This window comes from Mchenga conophoros, linkage group LG23 (genome assembly GCF_057382185.1).
Source record: "Mchenga conophoros isolate Kocher_MC1m ecotype Shallow Benthic linkage group LG23, M_conophoros_male_GT1.1, whole genome shotgun sequence".
NCBI classification, from domain to species: domain Eukaryota; kingdom Metazoa; phylum Chordata; class Actinopteri; order Cichliformes; family Cichlidae; genus Mchenga; species Mchenga conophoros.
Genome location: NC_140547.1, coordinates 9,619,543 through 9,645,923, shown reverse-complemented (window position 1 = coordinate 9,645,923; position 26,381 = coordinate 9,619,543). Strand labels below are relative to the sequence as shown.

At 39.9% G+C, this 26,381-nt stretch overlaps 2 protein-coding genes across 2 annotated transcripts; one reads left to right on the top strand and one right to left on the bottom strand.

The window, feature by feature from the left end:
• Nucleotides 1-894: 894 nt before the first annotated feature.
• Nucleotides 895-2,696, bottom strand: psmb11b (proteasome 20S subunit beta 11b). The gene has a single exon (XM_085264906.1). The coding sequence runs from the start codon at nucleotides 2,654-2,656 to the stop codon at nucleotides 1,475-1,477; it is 1,182 nt and encodes a 393-aa protein (XP_085121032.1). The 5' UTR covers nucleotides 2,657-2,696; the 3' UTR covers nucleotides 895-1,474.
• A 472-nt stretch (nucleotides 2,697-3,168) lies between these two features.
• Nucleotides 3,169-17,158, top strand: LOC146546681 (protein sel-1 homolog 3). The gene is made up of 24 exons (XM_085264629.1): nucleotides 3,169-3,377; nucleotides 3,571-4,096; nucleotides 4,216-4,342; nucleotides 4,831-4,952; nucleotides 5,144-5,259; nucleotides 5,527-5,576; nucleotides 5,696-5,819; nucleotides 7,951-8,089; nucleotides 8,253-8,399; nucleotides 8,496-8,701; nucleotides 8,799-8,978; nucleotides 11,873-11,995; nucleotides 12,155-12,295; nucleotides 12,413-12,475; nucleotides 12,555-12,731; nucleotides 12,820-12,947; nucleotides 13,311-13,394; nucleotides 13,506-13,587; nucleotides 13,772-13,847; nucleotides 13,935-14,056; nucleotides 14,239-14,360; nucleotides 16,171-16,285; nucleotides 16,479-16,542; nucleotides 16,743-17,158. Exons 1-24 carry the CDS (start codon nucleotides 3,177-3,179, stop codon nucleotides 16,958-16,960), a joined length of 3,453 nt encoding a protein of 1,150 aa, XP_085120755.1. The 5' UTR covers nucleotides 3,169-3,176; the 3' UTR covers nucleotides 16,961-17,158.
• The last annotated feature ends 9,223 nt before the right edge of the window (nucleotides 17,159-26,381 follow it).

Genomic DNA, 26,381 nt, shown 5'->3' with positions numbered 1-26,381 from the left:
TAGCTTTTTCACATCACTGTTAATAAACTCTCCGAACTGCCTTCTGAATCTGCATTTGAGTCCTGCCTGCTCTCGGACTATGACAGGAGACTGTGCTTTTGAGGCTATATCTCTTAAACGTCAGATCTGCAGGCACCTTTAGAAAGCAACTGAAAGCAATTTGTTTAGATTTAGGTTCGGCCTTGTTTCGCCTTGTGTTTTTATCTGCCTGTGTGCATTTAATGTCTGGCTGCCTTATATTTTGCTTTTTAACCGTTTCTTATTGTGAAGCGCTCTGTGACATATGCTCTTTAAAGGTGCTATAAAAATAACGCCGACTCACTTTCCCAAGAGTCGGTCCCTGCAAGACTTCAAATCTAGACCACCAAATGCTTTCTTTCTCCTTTTTTGTTTGTTTGTTTTCACTCGCTCAATAATTCTGCCATTAATGAACTTCCAAAGATGGGAATTATGCATGAGGTCGGGGAGAATGGGAGGCTTTCCCCTCTTACTCACACAGCTGCAGTCAATCATACAGTAGTACTAGTGCGCATCCCCACTGATGCTGCAGTCACGCATCCCAGGCTGTAATTTATTTTATGCCGTTAATAACACATAAGACATGCTCGCTGCACACATATGCATATGTTAGTCATTAAAAAAATGCATTCATATACGATATATTGCAATACTTAATATATGGAAACAGGACATCATACACTTCATTACAACATTTTGACATGTAGTATAATCAGTGTGCCACAACACTGATGTTACACTGCAAACTGTCCCCCATCATGGACTTCACTAAAGTTAGAGAACATAGCTGAACACTGAGGATGAAGATGGACAGCTCTGTACCTTTTACCCTAATATACTTGGCAATATAGAGTCATTGTCAGTTGAGTAATTACAGTTATGCTTTATTTATGACCACAGCGCTCAAACAAAATGAGCAGGCAGCAAAATTCCTTTTATTCATTAATTTATTGAAGTGTCAGAGGAACTTCAGAAGTCTTCTGACAGCAGGCACAAATCAGTTTACAGCCCCTTTACCGTTTATTGCTGCGGCTAAACGTGTTCCCTTACACACAGTAATACATTATGACCTTCAGCCTCCAGCCATTTAGATTTTTAGACTATTCATTTTCTGTTACTCTGTGTTTATGCGATTTACCCGCATGCTGGAGTAGGTAGTAATTATCTCACATTCTTGAAATGATTCATAATGCTTTAACATCTAAATCAAAATGCCAGCAAGCAGGGTGCTCTTAGAATACATTTTTATCACCAGCACAAACAAAACATCAGCTGTTTATTAGAGGGAACGATATGCATGCCCAAATCATTTGAGAAATAGCCTGGAGGATGCAACTGCCTGTCCTGTTCATTAATTTAGTAACTGCTGCAAAGATGCCATAATATCACGTCTCTCCAAAATACTCCCCAATGTTTGCCTTTCGCTTCCCAAGCCATTTTTGTTTGTTTCATGTCTTTAGTCAGAAAAAGCCACATCCCGCCTCTCTGTTTTCTCATGGTTTCGCCTTTCCTTTTCTCGGTAATATTCCTCTTTCAAATCCTCCCGGTTTCTGCGTGTCCAGCCTTTTGACGTGATGTGATACATGTCCACACAGTTTCCAGAATATGCATCCCTATACGTAGCTCTGTACACAGCTTCTCTAGCTATTGACTTGGCCTCATCTACTGTCAGCCCCCAGTGAACACCTTGGTCCAAAATTGAGTAGGCATAAGGGGATCCTGAGCCCACAGAGAAAAGCATTCCCCGTAGGCGAGTACCATCACTGCATACATAAAAAAGCCTTGGTCCAGATAAATTCATTTTCTTTCTGATGGAGCACTGCTGAGAGAAAGAAAAGCGTTCATCCTTTGCCAGAGAAACCTTTGCATTGGTGCTATCTACAAAGTTTTTCTGCTCAGTCATTTGATTCTTTGTTGTTTCTCCTCGACTACCAGGACCAGTCTCTGTGCCTCCATGGTAATCACATCCATCGTCCACCTCTCCTCCATCCCACCCACACAACGTGGCAGCCACACACAGCTCAGTTCCTTTGAAAGGGTGAAGCATGTGCGAAAGCAATTTGGCAGCTCCACTCGTGGACAACCGTCGACCGTGGCGAAGTTGGTAAAGCCGCAGCTCGCGAGCCAAAATACGTTTCCAAAGCGCACAGTCGGCTGAAGTGCCTGAGGTCAGGCCCACCAAGTGACTGTGAATGGGCAGGATCTTCTGCGAGGCTGGGCACGCGACGAGGCCTGAGCAACTGGAACGAGTGTCTGCTGCAGCCATCACGCCACCCTGGAACATGAACGCCAAGGTGGTGGTGCCATGAGCCATGGGAAAGGGCAGAGGCACAGACTGTGAAGAGGCAAACGGAAGGCATGTTGGCAAGGAGGAGGATGTTAAGAAGGGGTCTTCAGATGAGACGGCGCTGCAGTTCTGGACTGTGCTGATTTGCCCAAACTGTATCGGACTTTCATCTAAGTACTCTGCCACTGGAATATAAAAGTGAAACAAACTTTTGTTATTGCTAAAGGGCAAACCACTCACATAGTTGGAAGCAATCTTTTTTCCATGTGGCACTGCAGGATACTCTGTAGTTAGACGGTCCTTAAAGACAGACTGAAAATTGCATATGTCCTGTAAAGCCATTAAAAGCATATTTTTACAGCATTTTCTGCTTGCTTGAAAAAATCAACTCTTCAATAACATCCAATAAAATTGCCTTCAAAAGCTATTCTCTTGTACACATAGGTATGCCATCAAGAACACCTTTTATATAGACCATGTTCGTGTATGTGTGGCTACCTAAAGCAACCCATCAGCAACATTAGCACATGTCATGCCCTTGACTTTGAAACATAAACAGTCAGTGGCCCATGGGTAATTAATTTTGGCTGCCATATCAGGTTGTTTTTCAGATCATATTTCTTCAAAGTCTTGCGTAAGCGCGTTGGCCAAAGAGGACGCAGGGTGATGACAAAGTCTTGGCTCACGTACATCAGATTAAGTCAGCTCTGATGCTTCACTCTTATGGAAAGGTCCCAAATACAATCACTAATAAAGTGAATCAAACAACACTTTTATTACACATCAAGAGTAAATATAGCCGAGCCCTCGTGGGCGCTAGCCCTTTAAAAGCATGCTAATCACTGAACTTGAAACACCAGAATTTCAGGTAATGCTGCATTGCAATGGTACACCCATTGCACGGCTGTTTGGAAATGTTTTCTGGAAGTGTCAAACAGTGAGAGCCAATGTTACTTACCACTCTGAATGTCAAATTTGCTTGTGGTTTTTATTCAGTTTTAAACAACAACAAAAGATGAATGTGTTTCATGTCATCATTTTTGGACAGATTTTCACTGCTTCTGCTCTAATGGTAAGCAATTTTATTCACTCACTTATTCTGCTCACAGGAGACTGCTCTCGTTTTTCGATATACACTACTACAAGCAGTTAGTAACTAACTGGTGATAAATTTTTCAAATTTGGTTGAGAGAATGAAACTCCATGCAAGTCTGTTTTCCCTTTATGTTCATTTAAGTGTATTTCTTTTCCTTCTCTTCACCCAGGGACAGTGTGCTTCACAAGTCATTTCAGCCCACAGCAGTGAGACCCCGCCTGACAATTTTATAGGGTTTGACACCGTCCCTGACAAAGTGGTAGATGGCTCGGTGGTCCGCGTGCGGTATCAGTGCTCTGGGCAATGTCAGCTTGCAGTTGAGGTGGTGGTGTCCACATTGCAGAAGACAGATTTAGTGGTCTTCAGGAGAAAATGGAAAAGCAGCAGACTCCGTGACTACAGGATCCACCAGGTGCTGCTTAGACTGCCTCCGTCCATTTCATATCAACGCGACTTTTTCAACAGGAACATTTTGGACACACAGAATGTGACAGTCCGTGGTTGGCTGGGCAGCTTTAAAAATGGCAGTGAACTCAGCACATACCACAGCTCCATGTTGAGGATTTATAAAGCGCTGCAGATAATTCCACCCTCTGAGCGGCCAAGTAAACCTCCCACTGGTTGCCCGTCATGGTCGGCTCAACTAATGTGGCAGATGACCAGCCACAGAATCCATCAGTGTCCACATGAATCAGGTTTGACCCTTAATCACATTGTCATTTCCTCTGCATGTCTTATCTTTATCTCCAAAGCTTTTAAAGAACACATGCAAGTGTTTGCAAATGGAGCCTTTCGCTGTTCTGTTTGATCCCAGACATAATCGATATGCTAAAGTTCCCTCTGGCAAGTACTGGTGAGCGCTTTGGAGTGATCCGCAGGTTCCAGCCTTTTATTGACAGAGCTCTAGAGAGAACCCGGCGTCACGCTGTGACACAGCCCAGGTTGGACTTCTAATTTACCTCATTTTAGCTGGAACTTATTTAGTATGAAGTTCAGCCACACAGCATGAAAAATCTCCAGCTGAGTTTCCAAATGTTGAATCAAAGGATTAAGTGAAACAGAGTGTTTGATATTATATGTTTCAAAGGTACTCTCTGGCCCATTTTCCTCAAATATAAAGTACATAATAGCTCTGCTTTGTGTTTATATCAGCAGAATGACAGGTCACAAGTCACTGATCATTTCCTTTTCAGTGCAGGCATCAGTTAGAACACACTCTACTTTTAGTTTTACTTCAGTGTCTTTTTAAATGACTTTACAAGCTTCACCAAGCCGCTTCACCAGAGCATATAAGCTTTTTACTTACGGTCAATGAAAGACAGCGAGGTCAGGCATTTTTAACAGACAGCGCCGCGTTTTAAATTCAACCTCATGCTTGAGTGGATGAAGAAATGATTTGTCAAATCATGTTTCATTGCTTGGCTTCCAGCGTCACCTTATCTGTGTGGATATACCTACTGAAATGGTGTCAGAAGAAGCTCTGTGGGATCATCCATCATGTCAATAGAAAAAATTTATATGACACAGTTCTGATGCAGCTTACGAACACAGGTGGGTCATGCCAGCTCATGTGTACACCTGATAGGGGATTACAAAGAGGTGTCACAACATGATTGTGAGTGAAGATTTGTGGTTTTTGCGCAGATGTGATTTATTAATATTGCTAGCACAAAAAATATGTATTAATAAGGAGCTTTGGATCTCCTGTGGTGAAATTCACGACTGTCATATGTGCCGTACAGGGAACATCATAATTCAGGCACGAAAGATAACTGGAGAAGATGAAGCATTTCAAGTCCAAGCAATGTTGCCTCTCTTGAAATGGATTAGATTAGACTATTACATACAGGACTCAGAGGTAAAACGCCAAAGAATGACTCTGGTGGTGGGATGAGGAATAAAAATCAAAATAATGCTCTGGCAACATCTTATAGTCATTCTTTTTCTGCTGGGTTTTCTTTGGACTTCTAGCTTTTGTTTCCCTTTGGAACAGCTGTAAGATCTTGAAAGATGGTTTATTTCCAGCTGGGAAACTCCAGGCGATTGCAGTGTGTACTGCAATTTGGAGTTGTTTAAAGCTGAGCAGGTTTTTCAGGACTCATGTATTGTTATGTTTGACTTTTAGGTGCTGCTGGAAACCACATGGGATGGTCAAACTCAGAAACATTTATACAAGTACGATTATGATTTTTGGTATAAAATAAGCAAAACACACTGTTGCCAAGTTTCTGGAAAATAAATATTGTTTGCTCAGTGATTGTGATTGCTGGTTTGAGTGGTATTAAATGTCATAGATTTCAGGACAGCATTCATTACGATGACACAGATGGATACTTTGTGATTGGAGGAGGCAGTTACTTACAAGGCATCCGTGGGTATTTTGGGCCTATCAGATACTACCGTTTTGGAACCAAACAGGTAAGTGTAAAGAGGTAAAATGTATTCATTTGCTTTGCTTTCTAGCACAGCCTCACTCTAAAACAGTGTATTATGATCTCAAGGTCATAAAGTATTAATGTTTCATGCCAAATTATGTCAGCAAACAGCCTGACCACGTGTAAGAGTACACAGGTAATGAAATGAGGCAGTGATAAAATCATATGCATTAGTGGACATTGTAGGTTTTTCCTTATTATCTGCCATATATATGCAGTTTTGGTAAGAATTTTACACACACCCATCATGCAGGTCATGATAATTTTTTAAAATTATTTTTTGAACTGTTCTTTTCTGGATTGGATTGATTGTACTGCAGTCATCTTTTAAAAAGTTTCAAAAATTGGGTACACAAGTTTGGATGCATTTTGGAGTTTTTCTAATCCACACAGGATCAAAATTATACATACCAGTTGAAATATATGCATACACCCCGACTAATATTTGATTAATTATTTGCTAAATGTCCTTTAATCGTTCATTTATTCATCCCTGGATAAGTCAAAGCAAATGGATGGGTGTATGGTTCTTCAGAAATTTGCACCTCCACTGGACTTTTGGTAGCCATCAAGAAACTTCATTCTAATTCAAATGGGCAGAATTCCGGCTGGATATTTGCCTGCTCCTCTTGGCAGAGTTGGGAGAGTTCTTACAAATTGGTTGGTTTTACTGGCACAGATCAGGCTTGTAGGTGTAGCCCACAAATTTTCTATCAGGTTGAGGTCGGGGCTTTGGGAAAACCATTGCAGAAGCATATCCATTCCAAAACCAGTTCTGATGTGTGTTCGGGATCATTATTGGAATATCCAATTTTATACAAGTTTCAACTGTCTAGCTGTTTGAGCTAAACGTAATTTTTTTTGAGGTAGTTCTCCTTCTTCGTTATTCCATCCACTTTTTGCAGTGTATCAGTAACCAGCAGCATGATGCTAAATAAGTTCTGAGCTTTGGTAATCCAGCAAGTGCTGCCAAATAAATCATTTTATGCATGTAAGGATAAACTACTAGTTTTAGTAAATATTCTAAACAAGAATAAGAGATAGAACCTCCTGAACCACCTTTTAAAAAAGATCTAAATGAGTGTTTTGTATATGTGTGATTTTTTTACAACCATTACAGATATATTGTTCAATCATTCCAGCCTTGAAAAACAACAGTATTCATCACTAAAAGCCCCACATTACCATGACATTCATGCCCATGATGAGTGTAAACGTCTGACCACCATACTATTAGCAATGATGGAACTTTTAAACAATGATGGTTTTTGTGAAAATAATCCCTACAAGCCAAAGGTCAAGTCTTCAGGGAGGCCAAATCCCTCTGAACATTCATTTTCAGACAGTTTTTTCCTGCTTGTGAATCTTTATGATGTCATTGTCATCTGATATCTGTAATAGGGTCATCTCAAGCACAGTTCTCACTGTGAGCACAGAAACCCCACACACTTGCTGGTCAAGCCTCCAATCATATGAATCTAGACTAAAATGTGTATAAAGGGAGAGGAACTATAACGGCTTGTATTAGATAGTGGGTAAACCAAGAGGATGCACCAAGGGCCAGTAAAATATTGCTACGATTTTAGGCTGTGAATCAAGGAAAGATAAGAATAAAGAAACAAAACTGGAAAAGAGCACAGTAGTTACATTTTAAAGACAATTGTATCCTAAATATCTTAAACCCAAACCAAAATAGAACTAAACACGAGGGACATTGTTTGCTTAATCTTTTGCCCACTGATACAACATCACTTTATCACTATTTCAATTATAAATCAGTACAGATCAGATATTCTTAGATTACAGAGATGAAGATGCTGCAATAGCTTGAAGAGATGACACATTATTGCAACAACTGAGAAAAAAAACGTTAGCTTTTGATTGCGACTTTTTCCATTCTTGTACAAGTGGTGACGCATACATTTTTTCAAGGTGATGACATTTACCATTCAGGAGAAGACTGCAGTGAGTCTGGCACACCTCATATGACGGTATAAATACTCATGAGGCTGCGGTGATGTCATGATGACCATTAACTAGGCTTAATACTTCCTATTTCCTCTGTTTTATGCCTGTTAATGCTAATTTCAAATACAGATTTATTCATATCACAGATCAAAAACCAACTTCACTCCATGCCAACATTAAATGAATTGCAGAGGATTCACCAAGAGTGTCAGGAAATAAGAGCATTTACAAAAGCTTTTATGCAAGAAGTGAATGAAAATTACCTCCTGTCGCCAGTAAGTAGAGGTAAAAAAATATTTTTTATATTTCATATAAAAGCCATGTTGCACCATTCTGGGTGGAGCGACCTTTAAGAGACCTAATATCAAGTGTGTCAATACACTGAAAGTGCACCCATTGAGTATGGAAAGAACGCTGTGAACAGGTTCCTTTTTTTGTTTCATTTCAGATGTCTGTACCCCCGACTTCTTAAGGCTGTTGGGTCAGTTTGCATCAAAAGAGAAAACATGCACACAAACATGGACGTTTGAAACACAGATAAAGTACAGCACTCTCTTTCAGCTCTTGCTAAGAAAGGAGGTGGAAATCAGAACAGGTAGATATTTTTTTATCTGGTTATAACCTCAATCACCATAAAATATCTGATTTATAGAGGATACATTATTTAATAAACACCTATCTGTTTCTGAAGGGTCTTTAAACTTGAAGGATCTCGGGAGCGTTTTGTTTGAGGAGACAGTCGGAACAATGTTCTCTGTGGATAAAGCACAAATGAAAATCACATCCCAATCAATGGCTGCGTTACAAGAATCCTCCTGCTTAGGAAATCACAGAGCATCTCTCTTATTGGCCACCATCCATCTCTCCGGCCTGGGACATTCAGTCAATTATGAGCAGGTACAGTCAGTGCCTTCGTTGTATCTTAATTACTATTTTATCGCACGTAAAGCAATTTGCATGTAACAGGTAATACTAACCCCCTTGCATTTTTCAGGGTCACGTCTATAGTTTGATTGGTGCCTTAGGTGATGACCGTTTTGCCCTGATGCATGCAGGGTACAAACACTTGATGGGAATTGATGGGTTTCCTAAAGACTTGGAAATGGCTTATAGCTACTATTCCAATATTGGAACGCAGACCTGTATTGACAGTTCCAGGATATATGAAAACAAGGTATGTTTAGATCATTAAGATCACTTCTGAATTTGTGTTTTTATTTGAATAACTAATAATAGCCTTGATAATAGAGGAGTTCGTGTAAGTTGAGAGTGGCGTTAGTTCATGCAGGGCATGAAGTCAAGCTGAGCCAACAGTTCAAACAGATTAGCTGATAGCAGCTGATTTTAATGCCAGCACACGTCAGAGAATCACTCAGCTGATAATCATCTGAACATTAGATAGCCAGATCTCTTGTAGGCTGTACTATAAATATTTTATTCCAGTAAATGATTAATCAAGCCTGGGATAATTAAAGTATATTTCAGTTTTATGCTGCTCTAGCTTGTCTGTTGCTGATACTGACTCTGTAAGCCACTTTGCAACCCTCCGCCTCATCCCTGCTCCTCCTTAACATAGTGTTACTTAATCAGTATCAAGTGGTTATCTCTGTTGTCTGCTGCTTATCTGCTTACCTTTGCCTCTTCATTATACAACAGTATTACCGAAACAAAAATATAATTACATCTTTCATTTCAATTGTATTTATTTAACAGCAGCCTTAAGGTGCTTTCTGTTGTAAGGTAAAGACCCTACAAAGGAAACACCAACAATCATATGACCCTCTATGAGCAAGCGCTTTGGTGACAGTGGGAAGGAAAAACTCCCTTTTAACATTAAGAAACTAGGAGCGGCCATCTGCCACGACCAGTTGGGTTGAGGGGAGGGAGGTTGGGGTGAGGGGCTTATATATGGGGTGAGGGAATTTGTTACATGGGCTCATATAAGATATGCTATAACATACAGTTTGTTAAAGTATATTCAAAAAGATAGATCTGCGTATTTATTTCCTTTAAAGTTTTTTTTAAAGAATAAGATGAAAAGATTGATACCTCTCTCATATCCGTGTATTGAATATGCAACTACAGCGAGCTTAGCTTAAAAACACACAAAGCGCAGTATGAAAAGAGCCATTCAGACACAAATGTATTCATACAAACATGCACGCATGCTGTGGAAATGACATTCTGCCTTCAGAATATGATAACAATGTGTCTGTTAGTCCAGCCATTTGTGAATGATTTAGCTGTATTGATGAATGGAGGAACTGCACTTGAAAGACGAGGAGCGCACTATGAGAAAAGGCTACATCCGACTGATTTCCTGTTGATTCTTCGAGTATTTAAATAAGCATGCTTCTAATGAACAGAGGTACATGAAAACAGCAGAGAGACCTTACTGTCTATTCCAGCTTCAACAAGGCAGTGCACCTAGAAAACAACTGTAGCAAGCCTAGTAGTGATCATTTTTCCGTGGCATATTGACCGAGCTTTTTAAGAGCTGACAACAACCCCCTGAATCCAATCTTGATAAAAGCAACGAAAACCTATTTTCTATTTTCTCTTTCTTTTCGTGTTGTTTTGTCTCTTCTCGGTGGTGTGGGCTCAGCTTAAAGACAAAACAATGATGTCATGCACTTCTGTGCACCAATCAGGATTCAGCACTATTTAAATCTCAGTGTTGTGACTGTGCTGGGTTGTTAGCTTATGTTGCCTGTCAGTCAGGCTTGGGCAGACTTTGATTTGTTAACTTGAAAACAAAAAAAGGAAAAAGCTAGTTGCTAGTTTCTTTTGTTTTTAACCTTTGACTGTATCTTGAGATTATTTAAAGTGGCTATAAAAAAAGTGTTGCACAATCTGGGTTCTCTGTCTCGGCTCTCATTGTTCAAGCTGCAGCATTCTACTGAAAAAGCTCTAAAAGGCCATTAAACTCGAACTCACAAACACAGCGTCTTTAATTTTAATTCAAATTACAATTTTATCTTCCAGTGATTATGAAAATAAGATAATCAAGACGACAAGATTACACTTTTTTTTCCCAATTATACTGTGGCTTTTTCTTTCAACGCCACAACTTTTGTTTACTTTTGTAGCTCCCTAAATCCCCAATTCACTCTTTCTTTATATATTATTAACTTTACAATTACAGTTCAGTCAATAGACTGGTATAAAAGCCATTTCTAGTCTATTATTTTTCCACATAATCATGATTTGCCCGTTTTTAAGGTATACCTGTTAAACTGCTCAGTAACATAAATCAGCCAATTCTGTAATCAGTCAGTCAGAATCAACAACTGAATGCATTTAAGAATTTAGACATGGTTGAGACAGCCTACTGAATGAGAACAATCTGCTGTAAAATAGGGAAAAGTGCTGATTTAAGTGATGTTGAACAGGACATGGTTGCTAGTAGCAGATGGCTTGGTCTGAGTATTTCAGAAATTGCTGATCAACTGGGATTTTACCGCACAACCGTGTCTAGGGTTTACATGCTCCAAAAAGGGGTAAATGTTTCATATCTGGGTGTTAATACCTCGTTAATATCAGAGAACAGGGAAGACTGGCTAGAATGCTTCGAGCAGATTGGAAGGGAAAAGTAAGACACGTGCAAGGTATGCAGAAGACCTTCTCTGAACGCACAACACTGGTTGCCAGTCCTGTCAGCTAAGAACAGCAAACTGAGGCAACAGTTCACAAAGGCTCATCAAAAATGGACAATTTGAGGTTGGAAGCAATTTCTGTTGCCACATTTAGATGTTAGGATGAGAATTTGGTGTAAACATGAAAGCATGAACCTTATCCATCCTGCCTTGTATTGGTGTGTGATGATTTCTTGGCACACTTTGAGCCCCTTAGTACCAATTAAGTATCATTCAACCAGAACAACTTACCTGAGTATTGTTGCTGTCCATTTCCATCCATTTATTACCACAGTGTACCCGTCTTCTGATGGCTGGTAAATTAACCGCTGTAACTGTAGTAGTCAAATATAGTGACGGTAGCGTTTTTACTCATAGTGCTAGTATCACCAGTTGTTTACTATCATAACACATCTGTTTGTCTTTTCTAAAGCAACACTCAACTGAACATATCTATTTAAACAATGAAGAAGATTTAAACAGACTGACACATGAGACAAAAGATGATTTCCAGTATCTGAAATTCCAAGCAGAGAGAGGAGACATCGAATCTCAGGTATGTGAGCTACACGAAATCTTTTGACTTCTGACAAGATGAACTGTTGAAATATGTGCATGTGACCCGTTCAAATTCAGTCATACTTTAATTTCTCCTTCGTGGTCAATAGCACAGTCAGTGTTCAGAATAGGCTAATAAAAACTCCATTAACTTTAGAAACGCATGGGAACAATGCTGTACTGGGGACAAAATGGAGTCTCAAAGGACATAGTGAGTGCGGCGAAATGGATTGAGAGAAGTGCTATGCAAATGAAGGATCCCTCTGCGATGTACGACTACTCCATCCTCCTGATGAAGGTAGTGTAAGATAGTAAAAATGGCTATTTTACAATTGAATTGAACGATGTGTGCATGTGTGTGCGACGTCTGTGTTTTGACAGTTATCGATTCACTGATTGATGTTGATTCGTTCAGGGCCAGGGAGTGAAAAGAAACTACACCCGAGCTTTTCGGCTGCTGAGAAAAGCAGCAGCAATGGTGAGAGTGTACAAGTCAGTTGGTGTGTTTACAGTGTGTGAATTCGCTATGAATACCGGCGTCTGTTTCCTTGCTTTAGGGCTCAATTAACGCCTTGAATGGTTTAGGCTGGTATCATGGGACTGTACTGAAGGACCACAAAAATGCAGCGAAATACTTTGAACAAGCTGCTTTAAACGGGAGCGATGATGGGATGTTCAACCTGGGGATTTATCATCTCAGTGGGATGGACCCAGATAGACCCTGGAGAAATGAGGTTTGATTTCCACAACTTCAGAAATGGATTTTTATCCAGGTATGATCAACGAGCCAAACTGTGTTGTTTTTTTTTTAATGATCTGCAGAGTGCTGCTTTTGAGCAGTTTCTCAACGCGTCTCAGTTTGGTCATGTCACTGCATCAGTGGAAGCTGCTCGGTACCTTTCGATGGGAAGCCTGGAAGGGGTGTCTCAGGATATGAAGAGAGCTGTAATGTAAGGGGCTTTCATTAGCTTGTTGAAGAAAGCTTTGTTATGGGCTGTTGCACTGTAGCCTGCAGCTTAGTGGCATCTAATTTCAATGACAGTGGCTAATTCAAGGTCAGAACCCAGTATTTGCATATCTAAAAATAAGAGCCACTGTCACCGCATTATTGTCTGGCGCAGAGAGATTCTGCTTACCAATGTTCCTCTGGTATCTTATGAATTTAAAGAGGCTCCTCCTACAGCTGTTGATGCTTGTGTTTAGAATGACCTCAACAATTTGGAACTATTTTTAGATCACATTAAAATATTCTCTGTTTAGGTGGAGTTAATTATATCCCATAATACATCAGGTGTCCTTTAACCTCTATGCAGTCTGCTGAAAAAGGTCTGTGAGCGAAATGGACACCTTGGATTTATGATCAGAGAGGCTCTTCAGGCCTACCTCCAGGGCTCTTGGTAGGGAAACATTAATTTCAATTACTTTTCAAATGCCCGCATTTAATCATTGTCGCTGCTCTTTATTATTGTCTTTGCTTCGTCACATTTGTTTCATTGTGTTTCCAACAGGCAGGAAGCCTTTGTGAAGTACCTTTTGGCAGCTCAAACTGGTCTGGTTTTGGCCCAAAGCAATGTTGCACACCTGTGCGAGGTGAGTGCATGCTCTTTCACCGGTTTAACCCATTATGACTACCCTAAAACAAAACACAGCCTGGGCTTTTCGTCATTATCCTGCAATCACGTGTGGAATTCTGATTGAAGCTGATGAACAAATTGCACATAATTCCTCTATTAAAATCATCATTGTCACTGTGCACTCGTTCTCCGAAATGCAGGAGCTGAATCTCGGTTATGAATGTCAGTGGAGATATCATAACTACTCTATATTAAACTATGACCCGCATCCTTTCGGTGAGTTTTTCTCATTTCATTTTGCTTTAAATCCATTTTCCCTGTCAATCTGGTCACTGAACAGAAAGTATTTATCTTCTTTTATAGCTCTACTGAAAATGGGAGACTACTACTACTACCATTCCCCCGGCACACAAGAGGACTCATTATCCTTGGCTGAGCAGGCCATATCAATGTATAGCAGAGCAGCACTAGCAGGCAGCCCTCAGGTGACAGATTTACTTCAGCTATAATCTCATCACCCTGTGATAAACTTAATTAAACTTCCACAGGCTCTGGCCCTCTGCAATAAAAGCAACAAACAGCATTGTATTGTGTTATTATTTAGATACTTTCTCGGTGAATAAGCCATCATTGCTGTTATGATTTTGTTTTTCATATTGGCTCACAGGGAATGTACAACTTGGTTGTTTTGGCACAAGAAGGCCACAGTCTTCCCCGGAGCATCCTCAGATTCGTTAATGTTTCGCATCACGATGATCTGGATATGGTGATGGAGAAGATCCTAAAAAGGTGCTTTTTAAAATTTAATCAGCTTTCACAACCACAGTGAATAATGATGGTCATTAATGGGATCTCTAGTACGTTGGTAAAACTTTGAAATACTGCCATTTGAACAATACTACAAAGGTTTAATATTCCTAATGTAAATTCTCAGGAAGCTTTGTAGTGGTACATTTTTTAAATTACTTTCTTGCCATGTGTGAGATAAAATGATAGTTACCACTCCTGTCTGTCTGCACTGCTAAATCCACCTTTCTTGTGGAGTTGTGCCGGCTTTGCTCATCTGTCTTTAGTTTGAGCTGAAGTTTTTGACAAAGGCAGTTAGCTAACAACAGTGGTTCCCACTTATCAGCCACAGCGTCAGAACCATCCATCCATCCATTTTCTTTTACTCATCCTGTTCAGGGTTGCAGGGGGAGCTGGAGACTGTCTCAGCTGTCAAAGGGCAACTTGCAGGGTACACCCTGGACAGGTCATCAGTCTGTCACAAGGCTAATAGAGAGAGACAACCCTTCACAATTAGAATCACCGATTAACCTAACATGCATGCCTTTGGACTGAAGTACCTGGAGAGAACTCACGCAAACACAGGAAGAAGATGCAAATGTCAAAATGCTAAATACTGCCTGCATCTCTCCATGATGCATAAGGTGTCATTTGGCTTTGGTGCCTTCACACATTAACAGACAGATAATCCTATTTTAGCAGTTTACAAAGTCCATTAAAAAAGGTTCGAGAGATGGCAGCGTCATTAGTCGCGGGCTTATCAGCCTGGGGGTTATGCCCATTTGCACTTACACACTTGCTGTTTCATTCAGTTTCCATTGCCTTTTACTTTCACATGCTTTTCAGGTTTAGGAAAAGATTGTAGTTAGGGTTAATATATACTTTAGACCCTTTTGGTTGATGACATGCTTTTGACATGTCTAGCAAGTGACACTCTGCAGCCAAAGGACATTGTGTAACTGAGACATGCCAGCTATTTTGCTATTTTTAAGTGTTCGAGGAGTGATAACCGACTGGTGCATCGCTCTGGTACAACTAAAACAGCTCTGATCTTTCAGAGGAACATGAGACCCCCGGGTTATCCTGCGGTGTCTTGCACCTGGGGGCTCAGGGGATGGGAGCTTGTTCCAGCACATCCAACAGATCCTCACTTGAATCGGAAACTGAGGAGTCTGGATCAAAGCAGTGAGGCAGGGCACACTGACAGGGAGGTCAGGGTCATCAGTACATAAAAAGAGGGATACACACTCCAGCTCCGAGACATTTTCCGGCAGAATTTATTATCTCAGTTCAACTCTTATTTAATACATGAGGTTTATTATGTAACCTCTTTTTCCAATCAAGACTAAATACACAGTGTATGCTTTAGGATATAGACACATTGTGATGGACAAGTTGCTATGAGCGTGCAATGTCCTTGGTGTCTCACTCAGATCCACCCCCTGTTTGTCATGTCTGCTTACAAAATAACAACATAGTGACAGCTAAAATGCTCATGGTGAGACTTCAAAAGAGAAGACCACAGCCCAGTAGGTGATGCTGTGATGCTGCAGTCTATCTTTTAATGAGAACTCTACGTCTGTAAAATGTTTAAACGAGTGGAATATTTCAAGCGAACTGCCATCCGCATTAATGCCAGGACACAAATTTTCCAATAACATGATTTTATATGATAACAGTTTTATTCATCTGTCAGTGGTTTGAATCTGCTCGTTCAATGTGGGCTTCTACTGCTATTTCTAAATAGGTATGAGGGCGTGTTATATTATATTTTTTATCTCATGTAACACAGTTTTCATGTTTATCTCCTAAGATGTGTAGACATGGAGGCTGAAGAGGCAGTGACGCCCTGTTCTTTAGCTCTGCTTGGACTCCAGATGGGAAAAGCCTTGAGGAGAATGACTCAGAATGGTGCACAGCTCCTCTTGGTAAGCATAAGGCGATATACTCATGCTGTGTGTAGTAAGGGGAAACATACCACACGCTGCACTCACAAACTACAGAATATTAACATCCTTCAGTTTTTGAAAAATGCAAAAATGTTAATTTTATCTTCATCATGAGTATGGCGTTTTGTTTTGTGAATGGAAATGTGAACTGCTTCTTTGTAATCCTTTGTAGGCATATGCATCTCTTCTTTCTGTCCTTATCTTTGCTGTTGTGGTGCCTTTGCAGAGCAGTCTTGGTAAGTATTTGTGTGGTTCACTACTGCGCTTAATTGCCAGTGGTTGCCACAAGATGGTGCAGTTTCATTATACATTGCTTTACACTACCCATTTTTATGATTTGCAAATTTGCAAATAATCTATATACTGTCAGTGTCATGTTTGCTGCTGGAAGTGTCTTTACAACCATTCATCCTCCCTCTTTTGTAAATTAACACAGGGAACAGAAATCCTACAAATGCACTAAGGGCAAGGAATGGCGGCGTCGTGAACAGGGAGCAAGATGGCACCATGGGAAGAACCTACAGAGGGGCATGGAATCTAAGGCTTACCATGAATGGGGAGCAGTGGTTGCGACAGATCAGCGATTTGGCCGTGACTGCGTCTGGCGTGTGCCTGTGTGCTTTCTGGACCACACTCCTCTATCATCTTTTATGACATAAGATACCAAGAAGAGTGATCCCATAGCCACAGCAAAAGCCTCAGACGCTACATATTGTAAGAGCACACATTTAGCAGATGAGTTACAGAACTATTCGTGTGACACATTTGTGTTTTGGAGGCTTGTGACAGGAAGGGAGAAGGAAAAGAAGGTCAGGTTGTGAGCAAGCTGCTTTGGTTGAGTTAATAATTTTTCTCCTGTAATCATTTTTTTTGTTTTATTTGTGGAAAATAAAATGCTTACCATACAATCTGAATCTAGAGATGTTTTTATTATTTATAATAAAAAACATAAATGTGACAGTTCTTTATATATATATATATATATATATATATATATATATATATATATATATATATATATATAAGAGGAGGGAGACGAGGAACCATCATGGAAGGACAGGCCCCTGCACGGTATGTACCACCGGCAGATAGAGGAGGTGGCTGATATCCAGAAATCCTACCAGTGGCTGGACAAAGCTGGACTGAAAGACAGCACAGAGGCACTAATCATGGCAGCACAAGAACAAGCTCTGAGCACAAGATCCATAGAGGCTGGGGTCTATCACACCAGGCAAGACCCCAGGTGCAGGCTGTGTAAAGATGCCCCAGAGACAATCCAGCACATAACAGCAGGGTGCAAGATGCTAGCAGGCAAGGCATACATGGAACGCCATAACCAAGTGGCCGGCATAGTGTACAGGAACATCTGTGCCGAGTATAACCTGGAAGTCCCGAGGTCAAAATGGGAGATGCCCCCAAGGGTGGTGGAGAATGACCGAGCTAAGATCCTGTGGGACTTCCAGATACAGACGGACAAAATGGTGGTGGCTAACCAACCGGACATAGTGGTGGTAGACAAACAGAAGAAGATGGCCGTAGTGATCGATGTAGCGGTTCTGAATGACAGCAATATCAGGAAGAAGGAACACGAGAAGCTGGAGAAATACCAAGGGCTCAGAGAAGCGCTCGAGAGGATGTGGAGGGTGAAGGTAACGGTGGTCCCCGTGGTAATCGGAGCACTAGGTGCGGTGACTCCCAAGCTAGGCGAGTGGCTCCAGCAGATCCCGGGAACAACATCGGAGATCTCTGTCCAGAAGAGCGCAGTCCTGGGAACAGCTAAGATACTGCGCAGGACCCTCAAGCTCCCAGGCCTCTGGTAGAGGACCCGAGCTTGAAGGATAAACCGCCCGCAGGGGCGTGCTGGGTGTTTGTGTGTATATATATATAAAGAACTGTCACATTTATGTTTTTTATTATATATATATATATATATATATATATATATATATATATATATATATATATATGTGTGTGTGTGTGTGTGTGTGTGTGTGTGTGTGTGTGTGTGTGTGTGTGTATATTTAAAAGCAACAATCAATCACTGATGGATGAGACGTTACACCAGAAGCTGTGTTTTAATAAGTCAACTATTAAGGCTTGTCCCTGGTCCTATCAGCGGCATGTTGATGATAAATGTCTCTCAGGAGACAAGACATGCAGCATGAGCCTGCAGGGCACTTAACTATTGTTCCCAGCATACATCCGGAGCAGTGGAATTTCAGTTGATATTGACTGAATCTCTGTTAAGCTGCTGCTTTTGGTCGATATCTCAGTTTTCGCCATCACTAAGGAGAGTTTGGCTGGAAAGGAAGTTAGTATAACAATTGGTTACACTTCAAACACAACTTTAGAGCATGTGTTGGAGTGTTTAAAAAAAAAATTAATGCGCCTCTGTGGTATTGTTGTTTCTGCATTCATAAAGATAACAGGCAATTTCCTTTGAGGGATTGTGTTTCTATGGCTGCCAATGAACATGAGGAAGAGGCAGTGTCACTCAGTTCATAACAGTTATTTACAGCTCTGAGTGACTTGTGATGATGTGCAGTTTATAGCTGGTATTCACTGAGCTGTCATTAGTTAAATAAGGAGTTTCACAGTGTAAACAGCTCCATGTGGCACTCCGTCAGTGTAGAGTGACGTCTGTGTATAATTTGGGGATGGACTAATGATCTCCCTCTTCCTTCAGCTATCTCTGTCCACGATGTTGTCTATCTCTGGCTTTAAACACTGCCTACACGTACTGCAGTAATCTCTAGGCTAGTGTTTTCTGCAGTTTATGTGGTAGAAATTTTTTGTGAAGGTCATCATAGGACGTAAGTCAAAACAAAACAACTTTTTTTTAACATGCTGTTAAGCAAAATAAGGTATCAATTCATTTCTACCAGTTGTCAGTTACCAGAATATAAAAATATGAATAAGGCCACAGTTAAACTTATTGTTTCTGTCAAAGCTTAGTCCATTTATTTTGTAACCATTTATCCCACTAGTGCCGCAACATCAGAAGTGGATACCTCCAACCAAAGCTGAAGATTCCTTCTTTTTGTATGAACACACGGATCCAGATTATTGTTAAAGATATTTCCCTGAGAACATCAAACCGAGGCCTCTCACTCTATCTTACCTCAACTGAATATGAAAAGATATGATATAAAATGCAGTATATATGTTGCTCTGTAAAACAGCGGTAATCAAGCTGAACCAAGGTCAAACACCTCTGGCAGGATTTTCACGTAAATCGGTTCATACTTTGTGAGAAGTCTGAAACAAACTGAACAAATCACAGAACCTCACTGGTTGTGATAAATAGTGAAAGCAACTGCTCCATAGTGCCATGCAACAGTATAGTTTTTCTGTTTATGTCTTTTGTATTTCTGTTACAGTTTGCACTTATTTGGATATTGAATGAACAAATTTCCCACGTGTAGGACTAAAGGTTATCTTATCTTAATATACAATAATACAAAAAACATCCAGTCCGTGGGTGTGCTCGGCAGAGAAGTTCCAGGTTTGCAGTGGGAACTTATAAGCGCTAACTAAATTACTGTTTATGTTCTGTCATCCTGAGTTATTTGCTCAGGTTTCGTTTACCTTCATGTTAAAATAGCAAAGCTGTGACACCATGAGTAAAATGGGTTTCTGGGTTCATGACTATCCACTTTTTTAACACAGAAGTGTGTTAGTTACACTCGACTCACTGCCAAAAGAATATGTAAATGTAAATATCATGTTGTCTTGGTGATACTTATATATGGTAAGTAAAGTTGGACTTTTCATTAAAGCATTTGTGATGCCAAATCATTCATCCGTCAACAGTTCACAATAATTCCTACTGTGAGCCTCCTTGACTCCTTAATGAGTTTTAATTTTCATAAGTTTGTGCTACGCAGCTAGCCAATGACAACAAAACTTCTCACTTATATCTGGACTTCAAACATTGCAATAACTTGTGAACTGTGATGGATCATGAGCTGCTACGTCACTGACGTCAAAATAGGTGCATTACTCGTGTCTGCCTTAGGGAGTGGGATTACAGTGCTACACCACCTTTGTACAATTAAAAAACGACTGAGAAACATCGGGTTTTGTTAATACAAGAGTGCTTGTTCACTTATTTCCTCAGATCAGTTAATTTCATAAGAGAGAGAGCCATTAAAATATATTCAGATGAACTGAGAATACTTAAGTTGATTTAATAGGCACTCTCCTATAATCGTCACACATGACTTCACTACTTGTGGGTTCACCTAGACAGAGATAGTCTATACTCGAATTACATGCCCCGCTGGACATGCTCAGGTCCCAGGTCGCACTCTATAACCCATAACTCAGACTTCTTGTAAACTGGCAGGCAGCGGTGTTTTCTCAGCTCCCAGCACCAAACTGAATGAGAGAAGAAGTTAATTAGCAAATGAACAACAGGTGTTCTAATTACATCACCTGGTATTATTTCCTGATTCACTCTTGCCCACCTCTTTACCTGGTGCTTAAGTTTGCCAACCTAAGAACTGCATTGTTTTGTTAACTTATCTAGATTTAAGGTGTGCCTGGTCAAAATTTTACAGCCTGCCGTTGCTGTCTACGATATTTCAATAAAAGCAGGTTTAAGAGCCCAAGTAAATATTTCAGGAATGTTTTAAAGCCACATTTGTTAGTCAGTGTAGTTACTGTAATGAATCTTTGCTGCACTTTCACCTATTACTGTTACTCATTGACCTCATCCTTATCACTTCATGGCCTAAATAAATGGATTTACTGACCATACAAACATTTCATTAGTATCTTTACTGGACTCACAGCATAATTTTGGCTCAGCATCCAGTAAATTACGTGCAGCTGTTTTCACTTCATTAGTTTTAGATTTTTGTACGTCTGCGTGGTTTCATTTAAGATACAGTATATGAAGTAAATCTGTTTTCGCGGGTATGATTCAACTGCAGTTTACATTTGATTAGGATTGTTGGAATTTTTTGGATTGGTTAATAGGCCGATTGCTGGTTTATGTGACCTTGAATTGTCACATTGTGTACTGCATATGTGACTAAAACACTTTACCAGCATTGACCTGACCTTCTTTTCCTTCTCCCTTCCTGTCACAAGCCTCCAAAACACAAATGTGTCACACGAATAGTTCTGTAACTCATCTGCTAAATGCAGCTTTCACTCTGCATTTCATTCCTGCATTTCCACCCGAATTGAACTCTCACTGAACTTCTTCATTATTTGGTTATTATGAAGGAATCTAAACTTTCACACTGCATTCTTGTTCCGATAGAAACTAATATTTGGATTGCGGAGTCAATATTTTAAAGTTCAAATTTACTCTGGTGTTTTGAATGGTTTTGTAGGGCATTCCACCACCTCTTCCTTTTCTCAAATATTTACAGGTCAATCTCTCTTAAGAACAGTTCTGCGAAGAAACTCAACTCTACTAAAGCTTCTCTAGAAGATCTACAAGAGACGTTTTGTCCAGCATTTAACAGAATTTTGACCCCTCATAGTAGCTACACTTCCTGCAATGTGATCTCTGCTTTTGAAGACAGTGACTGGCACTAAATATCTCATAAAACACTCATTCAAAATTTCTTTTTAAATAAATCTTTATTTAATAAGAAAGTGAAACTCCTTAGATTACTCCAATTTTTTTTTTTGCAAGAGTTTCATGAGCCCAGAGAGGCAGCATTAACATTGCATGTTTTCTTCGTCAGGGTCAGGGAGTGACTCATCTCTTTCAGAAATGCAAGTCTAATGTTGGGAGTGCATCATATGTACAACCCAGCTAACATCACGTGTTTGCTCAACAATAATCCGCAAACTGAGCTACTCACGGCCTTAAATGGGACACATATTGAAAGCAAATGCCCCGGCTTCCTGACCACGTTTTAATTAGCTTAAAAAAACCCTCCAGAGATACAAGAGTAAGATAAAGGAATTGCATGCTTATGATATACTCCCTGGCTCAGTTGTAATATGCCTAAAAATAGCATATATTTCCATGCAATCTTAGATGGACTTTGGCAGTGTTTGTGGCTAGCAACATGGTAAACAATAATCCGCTGAGGTGATAAAAGGGAATGAAAAAGAATTAAAAACCACCTGCAGAACATTTTAACTCCAGAGTTATCCCACAAAGTAAGGCTTTTTGTTTTGTTTTTTTGTTTTTGTGTGTGTCTGATTTCAGGATTTCAGCCGACATCCCAGCTGGTGCAGACTTAGTTTGACCAAAGGTGTGTGTGAGTGTATTTTGTGAGTGTATTTTTGGCTATTGATCACTAGTGATTTATAGACAACCATGCTTTATCGATTGCTTAGCTACTTTCACCATCACAAGATTAATTTTAAGCCATTTTTACTCCCAAAATCTGCATGGAGCAACCAGACTGCATGCCATACCAGTCTCAATACTACTAATAGGTGTAAGTTAAATATTTTACCATGGCCAATGTAATATTAACCATTTATACGTCACAAAATAACACTGGTATTCATATTCTACAAAAACATCTTTGATAACATTTTATTTTGCGGTATATTGCATATTTCTTTTTTCTTTTTTCAGTACAATTGCTGGCTGTCACAACTCGTATACAGAAGGAGAAAACAACTGATGCAGTTTTGGTCGCTGTTAGCGGGAAGCCAGTTGCACAGAGACATGCCATCTTCAGAAGTTTTCTGATGACTCTGCGGTGGTTGGATGCATCAGCAGGGATGATGAGACAGAGTACCGGGCTGTGGTCGACTCCTTTGTCACGTGGTGTGAGCAGAATCATCTGCAGCTCAACGTGGCAAAGACCAAGGAACTGATCGTGGACTTCAGGAAGACCAGGAAACACTTGACCCCTGTTTCAATTCAGGGGGTCAGTGTTGACATTGTGGAGGACTATAAATACCTTGGAGTACACATTGACAATAAACTGGACTGGGCTAAAAACACCACAGCACTTTACAGGAAGGGCCAGAGTCGTCTCTATTTTTTGAGGCGACTGAGGTCCTTCAACATCTGCCAGAAAATGCTGAGGATTTTCTATGAGTCTGTTGTGGCCAGTGCAATCCTCTATGCTGTTGCATGCTGGGGGAGCAGGCTGAGGGTCGCAGATGCCAACAGACTTAATAAACTAATCCGTAAGGCCAGCAATGTTGTGGGGATGGAGTTGGACTCCCTCAAGGTGGTGTCGGAGAGGCGGATGCTGTCCAAGATAAAGACAATGTTGGATAACACCTCCCACCCACTCCATGACATGCTGGTCAGTCACAGGAGCTCGTTCAGTGAGAGACTGAGATTACCGAAAAGCACCACTGAACGACACAGGAAATCATTCCTGCCTGTGGCCATCTCCCTGTACAACGCATCCACTTAACACACTGTTTGCTGCTACAGCTACACATGTTTCTTTTCCAACTATTTATTTATGAGTGACTTATGTATGTATGTATGTATATATATGTATATATTGTACTATTCTTAGTTAGTGTATTGTCTGTCTTGTCTTAATGTTGGTTTAAAATGGAGCACTGTAACAAAAAATAATTTCCCCCAGGGATCAATAAAGTATTCTGATTCTGATTCTGATTCTGATTAATGAGTATAGATCACTGGCTGAAATGTAAAAGCTGAAAAATGGAACACAAATGTTTGAGGGAGGCCTACTTTATTAAGCAATGAAAAAGACTTGCCTGGAAAAGAGTTTGATCCCTGCTTGTCTGAATCTGAGAATGACAAAGATCCTCAGTGAAGCTTATCTTTTGTGTAAAATTGAAAGCGTAACATGTCACAAAGTTTCCATTTGCAACAATAATGTCGCTTTAGTCTCACTGCATGGTGGCAAAAAAAGAATACAAACAGTTGGCTCATTATGGTGGCAGTAATCAGAATTTTAATTCACATAAAAAAACAACTTTAATAATCCTGCAGGGAAATTGCATCATGGGTAATTTTCATTACAGCTGTAGCCACAGGTTACAGTGATCTGTCTAAATCAGTGTAACCTTCCCTCTTGCAATACAGACCCAGAATTTTCCATTTGGGCCTTAGCCTCGGCTGACTAGAGGGCAAGCCCTCAGCACTCCTTGGCTGCTGGACGCACAAATGATTTTTAATGTGCGCAAATGTAACAATTGAGTGAAACCACAAAGGTACAATGTGAAAGAAGTCACCAATGTTAACAGGGTTTCTGCTGTCAGGGCTTTCGGGTTGTTTTTAAAAAGAAATTTCACACAACATTTTAAAAATGACACTGCTCTGACTAATTCAAGGTCATGGAAGCTGTTTGCCTAAAAATGTCATCAGTTAGTAAAAAGTACTGAATGTTTTTGGCACACAAAGTCCAGATCCACCATTTATCATCCTCATCAGAGTGAATCTCAGAATCTGAGTTTTTATGGGCATGCACAAGGAGAAAACATGTCGCCGCCCATGTCAGTGAAAGTAAGCTACATTTTGTCACAGTTACTCAGACAGTGGACAGTGATTTTGCTCACATTGAATAGAAGTTGTAAAGCCTTTACTGCCAGTGCGTGCAGAGTTACTAAGTATGAGTATGCTCAGGGAAGGCAGCTAGCCAGGGAAAGGTCAGACTTAGTGGGAGGCTGTTTGTTGGAACAAGTATGTAGCAGTCTGGTGCGTACTGGCAACTTTGTGCTAAGTGTTGTTTTCTGAATCAGTGTTCATAGAAAATAAGTGTGTGTGTGTGTGTGTTTTAAATGAAATGATACATTTATCTTTTAAAAAACCCAAACAAAACAGAACTATATCAGTAAAAGTGCACCTTTTGTATCAGGTCAAAAGAGCTTTTTTTCTGGCTTCCCATGTTTAATTTCTCACCCTGTCATGTGTAAGTATATGCCAGGCTCCTAATGAGGTGATTAGGTGTTATTAGTGCAGCAGAGCACACCTTTTACCCTGTTTAGCCCAGAGGAGGAACAACCTCTAAACAGAACAGAGTTATTTAGTTTTACCATTAGATCATTTTATTGGATTTAAGAATTTTACTTTCTTGTCTGTTTAATGTGCTCCTTTCAATTTAGATTTGATTTTTGAAAAATGTTTAGCTTTAAATGAAGTTTTTATTTTTTGTTTTTAAAACAATTATAATATAGGGGTGTTTCTTGATATATATATTTTGTTTCTAACTTCAATCTACATTTAATTTTGTTTTGTTAATTATAATACCCTTACTGAACTTATCATTGTAATAGGTTGTTATTGTTTGATGATTTTTGTTTGATTGGCTTAATTGAATGTTAATAGCTTTTCTAAAATATTCATTTACATATAGCTATAATTGTATCTGCTATTACTTTGGAAAGAGAGCAACAGATAATATAATATAATGATGATGTTATATAAAGAGTTTAGATAGTGAGTTGATAGAGCAGCCAGGCCTGCAAAAATTAGCCATTGTGGGTACAGACAAGCAAATATACTGGGAATTTAATTGTTTTTAAATAATACAATTTTCAAAGCCTTCTGTTTTTACCACAAGTGAATTAAGTGATTTTAATCAGTTTGATAAACATAAGCTAAACTGCACTGAACTGAAGGATTGTTCATCCTCACACAATCTCCTGAATATGAAAATAATGTTTATTGGAGATCTGAAATGTCAAATCTATCTGTCTGTGTGTCTGTCTGTGCATCTATATATATATCGATCTCCATCTCTTCAAACTTTCATATAAATTGGCTTTATACAGCTTTATATTGGCATTTTGACATTCACCAGCAGAAAAAAAGGGTAAACTAACTCAGTGACCAAGCATGAATAACACCAATTTATCTTGTGTCAGTTCAGCATCATTTTAAAATATCATTTTGTGTTGCAGTTTCAGACAACAACCATGTGCCCATGCAGACTTTACAAAAGCTGCAAAAAAAACCCCTCGACACTGAAAAATTGATCATATCCAGCCACGGCCGCTGTGTGCTCAGTTGTTACTTAGCTGCTGTGGACCTTTACCCGTCAGCACACCGTAATTACATACTAGCCTGCGTATGCTGTAAAACCATCAGAACTGCAGTTAATAAGTAGATTAACCGGCCTTTCAACAGACTGGTGATGATGTGACTGCTAATGCTGTT

Bases quoted from the DNA above. Each gene is read 5' to 3' on its own strand.
- psmb11b (XM_085264906.1), bottom strand. From the start codon at position 2,656: ATGCTTTTAATGGCTTTACAGGACATATGCAATTTTCAGTCTGTCTTT.
- LOC146546681 (XM_085264629.1), top strand. From the start codon at position 3,177: ATGCTGCATTGCAATGGTACACCCATTGCACGGCTGTTTGGAAATGTT. The intron at 8,090-8,252 runs GTAAAAAAATAT...GTTTCATTTCAG, and splicing joins CCTGTCGCCAGTAAGTAGAG to ATGTCTGTACCCCCGACTTC. The intron at 8,702-8,798 runs GTACAGTCAGTG...TGCATTTTTCAG, and splicing joins ATTCAGTCAATTATGAGCAG to GGTCACGTCTATAGTTTGAT.